Source organism: Mus caroli, chromosome 4, assembly GCF_900094665.2.
Source record: "Mus caroli chromosome 4, CAROLI_EIJ_v1.1, whole genome shotgun sequence".
NCBI classification, from domain to species: domain Eukaryota; kingdom Metazoa; phylum Chordata; class Mammalia; order Rodentia; family Muridae; genus Mus; species Mus caroli.
Genome location: NC_034573.1, coordinates 137,940,460 through 137,948,756, shown reverse-complemented (window position 1 = coordinate 137,948,756; position 8,297 = coordinate 137,940,460). Strand labels below are relative to the sequence as shown.

The 8,297-nt window shown below is 51.0% G+C and overlaps 1 protein-coding gene across 2 annotated transcripts in view; it reads left to right on the top strand.

Moving 5' to 3' along the window:
- Positions 1 to 8,067, top strand: part of Draxin (dorsal inhibitory axon guidance protein) — a 30,894-nt gene extending 22,827 nt beyond the window's left edge. The window contains exons 6-7 of one of the 2 annotated variants that reach the window (XM_021161626.1): positions 738 to 827; positions 6,146 to 8,067. In XM_021161626.1, coding sequence (XP_021017285.1) covers positions 738 to 827; positions 6,146 to 6,258 — 203 coding nt within the window. In that variant the 3' untranslated portion in view covers positions 6,259 to 8,067. The remainder of the gene's footprint in view (positions 1 to 737; positions 828 to 6,145) is intronic. The other variant, XM_021161627.1, reaches the window with a different exon arrangement.
- Positions 8,068 to 8,297: the final 230 nt, after the last annotated feature.

Here is an 8,297-nt window from a genome sequence, read left to right as displayed (position 1 = left end):
TGTGCTGAGCAGAGTGGTGGCCCTCTGTCTGGAGCTGCTGAGGAACGGGTGGTTGGGACATGAGCCAAGGTGACCCCTGAAACTGCTCACAGCAGGAGACCAGTGACTCATGTCCCTTCTAGCCACTAAATAATGAGTGCTTTGGGAGACGAGAGGGGGCTGGAGAGACCCAAGGAGCCATCTCCAAGGCACCGCATCAGTAGGATAGTCTGCAAAGTAGAAGCCATTCGGCATTGCAGAAGACACACAGCTCAGACAGGCTGTCTGCATCCTGAGTGTGAAGAAAAAGCTGAAGTCAGGGCCAACAGGACAGAACTTGGAAGCTACCCTTCCTACCCCCACGCCCAGGGCTTCGGTTTCCCCATCTGTCCAAGAGGATGTTGTTGGTCCATGATCCCCGAGGCCCCTTGCAGCTCTCAGCAGACTCTACCTCTGGCACCCCTAGCTATTACAACCCCATCCCTGGGAAGTGAAACCCACAACACCTTTGATCTTCCCATGATCAATCAAGTGGCCCATCTGGGGAGGTTCAAGTCTCTGCCACCCGTCTCTGGGGACTTTATCCATGACATCCAGCAGCGGTCCCGGCCCAGAGCTTTGCACACCAGATGGCCTGCTAGGGCATGGCCTGCCACACATATGATGGATCTCCTGTCCGGTGGGACTCTGTAGGGCGGGCGGCAGGCGGGGAGGAGCCGCTCAGCTTGGCTGACCACATGTGCTTGCTATGTTGCCAGGAACTTGCTGTGACCTCCGGGAACATCTCTGCACACCCCACAACCGCGGCCTCAACAACAAATGTTTCGACGACTGCATGTGCATGGAAGGTCAGTCTGGAGCCTGGGAAGGGGAGAGCCCTCCCCCACCGACTCTGCTCCCAGAACCGTGAAGCCTTTGTGTCCCAGCCAGCTCCGCAATGAGTGGGGCACGGGGTTTCCTGGCAGAGGGTGGATGTGGATGGAGGGGCTGCGGAAGAGGGAGCGGGTAGGAGAACCCCCTGGGAACTGAAGGCTCCAGTAGGAACAGCTTCGCCGGGGCCTTCCAATCTGTCAGCTCCGTGTGCTTCCATCCCTGGCACCGGCTCCCAGATTTGTATTTCTCACCTCTTGAAATCCAAGCTGGCATGATCGCTCGGGATCAGGACGGGGAGAAGGGAGGAGACAAAAACATAGTTCTTTAAATATGATCCAACCTGAGAAGGCTGGCACTTCTCAGTAGAATTCTAGATAGGAGGCTTTCCAGGTGAGATAGTCGGGAGGCTGGAGCTGGGTGGCTTTCCAAGCAGTCACTGGGAGAGGCTCGCTGGGTTATTCCTTTAACTGCCCTGAGCACCAGCCTCGAGAGGAAGCGTGTGCCCACCGCGCATGTGTGCCTGTTGGTGCCTGCTCTACGCTGAGTTCTTTCTTTCCTGAAAATGTTCTAAGGCAGAGCTATGCTGTGTTGCATAGACCGTTCTCAAAGTCATGATCCTCCTGCCTCAGCTCCTCAAGCAGCTAGATTACAGGTCTATGCCACCATTGCTGGCTCTTTCTCCTTCCTTCTTCTTGTTACTATCACAGGTAGAAAGAAAGGATCAAGGAGGAGAGAGGGAAGGAGAGGAGGAAAGAGGGAAAGAAATGAAAAGGAAGAGAAAAAAATTGGCTATGTCGGTACAATAATTGCAACCGCCAGCACTTGAGAGGCTGAAGGGGGATCATAAGTTTGAGTCCAGCATAGGATGCACAGTGATAACTGGCTTGGAAAAAAACAAACCAGGGCTAGCAATTGGTTGGGTATGTAAAGGGCTTGCCCTGCCAGCCTGATGACCTGTATTCAATGCCTGGAATCTGTATAAAGGTGGAAGGAGAGAGTCAAGCAAAGTTGTCTTTTTGCCCTTCACCTGCACAGTGCAGTATGTATGCAACACACACACACACACACACTCACACACTCACACACATCAACAAACAAAAATAAATGAAAATGAACCAAAAAGGAAGAAAGGGAAGCCGGGCGTGGTGGCGCACGCCTTTAATCCCAGCACTCGGGAGGCAGAGGCAGGCGGATTTCTGAGTTCGAGGCCAGCCTGGTCTACAAAGTGAGTTCCAGGACAGCCAGGGCTATACAGAGAAACCCTGTCTCGAAAAACCAAAAAAAAAAAAAAAAAAAAAAAAAAAAAAAAGGAAGAAAGGGGATAAGGGGATAAGGGGAGAGGGAAAGAGGGAGAGAAGAGAAAGAAAGAAAGAGAGAGAGAGAAAGAGCACGTAATGATGCCATTGATCTGCAATTCAGACTGAGGCAGGAGGATAATGAGTTTGAAGCCTTCCCCTGCAACTCAGCATAATTCTGCTTCGGGAAAATTTTTTTTTTTTTGGAGATAAAATCTCTCAGGAGTCAGAGGCAGGTGGATCTCTGTGTTCAAGGCCAGCCTGGGCCTTGAATGTTCTAAATTAATACATAAATTACTGAAGGTGTAGTTCAGTGGTAGAGCTCTTTCTTGTAAGGCCTTGAGTTCAATCCCCTACCCATATGAAAGGCAGAGCCAGGGATGGGGAGATGGCTCCGTGGTTAAGAGCCCTTGCTGCTGTTGCAGAGGACCCAGGTTCAGTTCCTCACAGCAATATGGCAGCTCACTACCATCCAACACTCCAGTTCCAGGGGATCTAGTGTCCTCTTCTGACCTTCAGACACCAAACATGTATGTTGGTACACATACATACAAGCAGACAAAACAAGCAAACTCAAAATAAATCTTTGTTTGTTTGTTTGACTGAGACAGGGTTTTATGGTATAACAGCCCAGGCTGGTCTGGGTTTGCTTTGTAGACCAGGCTAGCCTTGAACTAACAGAGATCCTTCTCCCTCTGCCTCCTGAGTGCTGGGATTAAAGGTATGTGCTGTCGCTGGCTGACTTCAAAATAAATCTTAAAGAAAAATTTTAAATAGAGAAGGATGAAGGGAAAAGGTGGAAAAAATAATTCTAATTGCATCTTTGGAGAATCTTCAGACTGACACTAAAGTAGCCATAGTATCATTGAGTACCTGGTTCCCACCACTGAGATCCATTAAAGCCCAACGTGGCCATCCTGAATGGGGCTGTCACTGCCACAGGCTTCCCCTGTTTCAATAGGATCTTTATTTATTTATACAGTATTTATTTCGGCACACAGCTCTGAGAGATAAGCACCCTTTTAAATACAAGGTATCAGAATGGACAAGCCAACCAAATTCAGCCTGCATTCCAGGCTCTGAGAGCACAATCCTTCCCCAGCTGGTCTGTGAACCTGAGCCACGCTCCAAGTCTAGTTCACAGCATCAGAAGAGCCCCGTGCCATCTCCATTCCTGAGGTCCATTCCAGTGAAGTGAGATAACAAGAAAACAAATCCATAGATAAGCTGTCCCTGGAGCCGGGCACGGTGGCACAGGCCTGTGATCTCAGCATCCAGACGTAGAGACAGGAGACTCATAGCTTCAAGGTCATCTTCAACCAGCTATGGAGTATCACCCAGGCAGCCTAGGCTATAGAGGGCCCTGTGTCCATCCCAACTACACTACACCCACCCCCAAAAAAGAAAAAGAGAAAAGAAAGGTCCTTGGAAAGTCATAAGGTCTGCAGAGGCTGCTTCTTCCTGGAAGGTTAGTAGGCAGAGAAGGAGAAGGATGAAGGAAGTTTCCAGAACAACCACACTGTGTTGCCCTTGCTTAGCTTTTGTTTGATTAGTGATCAGAAGTAATGCCCACACTTATACAGAGAAGTCACATGGTCAGATAGCTCTGGGGCTGAGGACAAGGCTCACTATAGCTTGCCTAGCATACACTCGGCCCTGGGTTCTGTTGCTGGTGAAAATTGGGTGTACGTACAATCTAAGCTTGGGAGATAGAAGAACGGTTGGGAGCGGTTGGGATATCAAACTCCATTCTCAGTCGGCCAGCCTTAGGAGGCATGAGACCCTGTGTCCCCCCAAAAAGTTATCTCTGATTGCAGAACTGGGGACAGTTGAGGACAGGGAATAGGCTGGAAGAGTGAAAAGATGTAAGATGCTGTTGCCTGCGTCCAGAGCACAGGCCAGTTCGCAGAGCGGCAGACAGGGGCACAGTATATAGGTGAGCCACTGAGGCCTTGGTGTTGGCCTGGTAAGGGGGCTGTGGGAGGCTCTCGCGGGGAAAGCCTCCTCCTGTGGGCCTCCGGTGGCAAGCCGCTCACACTGCTTGCTTTGTAGGGATCCTCGAGGTGTCTGCGTCCAGAGCCTAATTGTGTCTTCATGTACTGGTCAGTTTCCCCCAAATTCCTGCTTCTTCCTGGACACTCAGGTTCCAGAGTGGACGCTATGATTTGGATAGCTCATTAAACATTAAACACGGCCAGAGAGTAAGGCGGTTCGCCCAGATGCCACTCAGGAAGGACCTGAGAGGGACCAGAGCAGGCCAAGCCAGCAGAGTCTGGAAGCTCCTAAGGGCTCCTGTCGCCGCCTAACATTCCTGCTTCTACAACTGGCCCTCTACTGTCACTTTGGCCAAGTGCTGGGCCTTGGGGCTGGGGATCTGGCTTAGCTAGCAGAGCGCTTGTCTAGCTGCAGAAAGAATTGGGTCACTCACGCAGCACCACGTAAAACTAAGCTTGGTGGAGCACACCCATGATCTCAGTGCCTTAGAGATGGATATAAGAGGATCAAGAGGGCCAAGGTCATCCTCAGCTACAAAGCAAGTGGGAGGCCAGCCTGGGTTACATGAGACCTTGTCTGAATTCAAACTGTAACAAATTCTAGCCTTCCAATCACAAACTTCCCAGCAGCCCCTTTTGCCCTCCAGCTTGAAACAGAGGTATCCTCTCACTCCGAGGTCACTCTGACCCTGAAATGCAGGGGTTTCTTGGGCCAAAGAGACATCTCCTTTCATGTTATCAGGGGGATGGGACCTTACTATGATCTTAAATGAAAAAAAAAAAAAACAATCTACTCACATCTCAGGTAGACTAAAGCCCCGATAAACAGAGCCACAGGCAAGATACCTACCCACTGGTGTCAGCAGGGTCACACTTAAGCTAATTAGGTGACATCTTATGTTTGTGTGTATGACGGATGTGCCTGTGTGGTGTGTGTTTGAGGTATTTGTGTGTGATGTATGTGTGTGTTTGTATACGAGTGTAGGGGTGCATGTGCCAGGCTCATGTGTGGACACAGAGGACGATCCTAAGTGACAGCCCCTGCCTTCTACCTCGCTAGAGACAGGGTCACTTGTTTGCTGCTATGTATGCCTTATTTTTCTGTTTTTGTTTGTTTGTTTGTTCTTCCCCCAAGACAGGGTTTCTCTGTGTAGCCCTGGCTGTCTTGGAACTCACTCTGTAGACCAGGCTGGCCTTGAACTCAGAGATCTGCCTGCCTTGGATTAAAGGTGTGCACCACCACTGCCTGGCTGTATGTGCTGTCTGGCCAAGCAATCCCATCTTGCCGTAGCTTTGTAGTCCCTTGCAGATGCACTACAGAGTCTGGCTTTTTACAGGAGTTCTTGGGATCTGAACATGGGTCCCTAATGTTGGCAGGGCAATCAGTTTACTGCCTAGGCCATCTCCCCATATGGTGAGAGATTTTATTTCTTGATTCCTGGGCCTAGGGCTTTCCAAGCAAGTACTCTATACCTGGCCTACAGCTTCAGTCTTTCGTTTGTTTGTTTAATCTTTTGGATTTTTTTTTTTTTTTTTTGAGACAGGGTCTCACTGTATAGTTGGCTAGCCTGGAACTCACTCTGTACATCAGGCTGGCCTCAGAATCAGAGATTCATCTGCCTCTGCCTCCCAAATGCTGGGACTAAAGAGTGGGCCACTATGCTCAACTTTTTCCCCCTAAATTTATGAGGTTGTGTGTAGTTCAGCGATGAGTGTGCTCTTAATATCCACAAGCCCCACATTCAACATTTAGGTTTTGTTTTTGTTTTGCTTTGAGTCTGCTATGTAGTCCTGGTCAGCCTCAGACTAGACTCAAACCTGCTGCTTCAGCCTCATTAGTGTTAGGATACTGTACAGGCCTGTGCGACCAGCCCAGTTTCTTAAGTCTTTTCAGCCTCGGTGTGTATGGGGGCTGTTGGATGAGAAGCCTGGGAAGGCTGGAGGGGAAGAAAAGAGAGGAGACAGTCACCCTCGGTTCTGACTCCCTTGCCTTCTTCCACTCAGGGCTGCGTTGCTATGCCAAATTCCACCGGAACCGCAGGGTCACTCGGAGGAAGGGGCGCTGCGTGGAACCGGAGACAGCCAACGGGGACCAGGGATCTTTCATCAACATCTAGTGCCCTAGTGGTGCCTCCCCACCGGCCCGGGGTCTGAGCCAGGGAGGTTTAGGACAAACAGGACCGTGTTAGTAACTAGCTCAGCTTGGGCTGAGTAGGGAACCAGTGGCTGAGGCTGCAGGTGTACGCCCAGTACACTCAACCACAAGCTGGAGAGCGGTTTAGCAGAGAGCAGTGCGCCAGAGCCCGCCCGCCCGCCGGCAGTCCGGGGCGGGACCCCCACCTGCTCACTGATTCTGCTCGACTCAGCGGTGGCTTTGTGTAGCGCACCCTCTTCTGCTCGACACCAGCATTGCAGCAGTTTCAATTGGCGAAATCAAGAGACTTCCTTGACTGAAAAGAGTTGGAAAGAGAGGGGACACCTGACAGTCGTGGATCTGGAATGCTATGTCGCAGGCAAACGCCAAGCGCCACATGTATTTTTACTGAATTTCCACGGAGACCGTGGTAAGAGACCACTGACCCGCACCTGAGGTGCGCGATCCCACGTGCAGGGTCCCACGTCATCCATGATCCTCCAGTTTTGGCCACAGAGACAGCTTGACTTGACTTGTCCTCAGGCTTTTCCCAAGAGAGACTTATGTCTTTTTTGATGGACTGAGTCTCACTCTTTGGCCAAGCTGGCAACTCAGACAATCCTCCTGCCTCAGTCTTCCAAATGCTGGAATTATAGGCATGGGTCAGCATATTTGGCAGGTGTGTCTTCCTTAAAAACAAGACATTAGGGCTGGGGGTGTGGCAAAGTTTGTAACATGCTTGCCTGGAATGCACGAATCCTGCCCGGGCTGGACTTCTGGTTAGTGAGTGTGAGGCCAGACCACAGCAGACTGCATCGCAAGCAAAACAAAGTAAGCTGTTTGCCTCACCTGCACGAGGCCCTGGGCTTGCTCCCATTCCGTTTCCCCCTCTTCCCACTTCTTTCCCTCAGCTCCTACACAGGGCACCTGTTTTCAAGTGAAGAATGATCCCCGTGGCTGGGTCCTTGCATGTGACAGGTGCTAATCGTCATCATGAATAGGAGAAACAGTAACATTGCTCCTATGCTCATCCATAGCCCAGATCATCCAGTCCTGAGACGCCAAGTCACTCCCTCCTAAGTGGTCCTCAGTCTCTGCTCTGCTGCAAAGGCATGCACACACGTCCCCACGTGCTCACCAGGCATACTGTTTAATGGCTCTCACCCTCCATCCCTGACACTCCATCCTTCACGTCAGCAGCGATGCCCCTTGGAAAGTGGGGCCACCTCTGAGTCTGCGGTACAGTGTGAAGCACCCCTACGGGCTAGAACCGTGACGACAAGCCCACGCTTACCGTCACTACTCAGGACATGTCTCCACGGATCTGAGATCCCTGCGCCTGGCAAGGCATGATCTCTGTCCTGATCAACTTTTGCAAAGGACAAAAGCCTTCCCAGGACAAGCCCTCCCCAGCCTGGACCTCATCCGTGGGATGCCAGGGCTGTTTACTGCTTTGGGATAACCAGTCTGGTCCAGGGTCAGGCCCCAAGGAAAGCTGGCAGATCGAGAAGAAATCAAATATGCTTGTTCTTCTTTCCAAGCTGGGTCTGATAGGCCTGGGGAGTGGGCGGGGCGGGGCGGGGGCGGGGACAGGAGTCGGAAGGATCAAGGCCACGGTGGGAAAGCAAGTCCTAATACAGATTGCTTTTCCTTTTTTGTAGTACCAGAACCTTGCACGGACTACTGAGTTACGCGCTAACTTGGTCTGGGCTTCAAAATCTCCAAAGCTCCCCCAGGGAGCTGCCTTGGTCCCCTGTCTTCTCACCTGCTGCAGTAAAGAGCCTGTTCTTCCTCTCACGCTTTGCTGACCTTAGGGAAGTTACTTAAGGTCTCTGTGCCTTGACTTTTCATGCCTGGTTCTTACCAGGTGTTTAGTACAGTGTCTGGCCCATAACACACACACACACACACACACACACACACACACACATGCACACGTACACACACCTAGAGTGCCAGCTAACAAACGTCAGCAGGCCTTTTCTTCCACAGTGATCCATCATATAGCTAGTGATTTTTTTT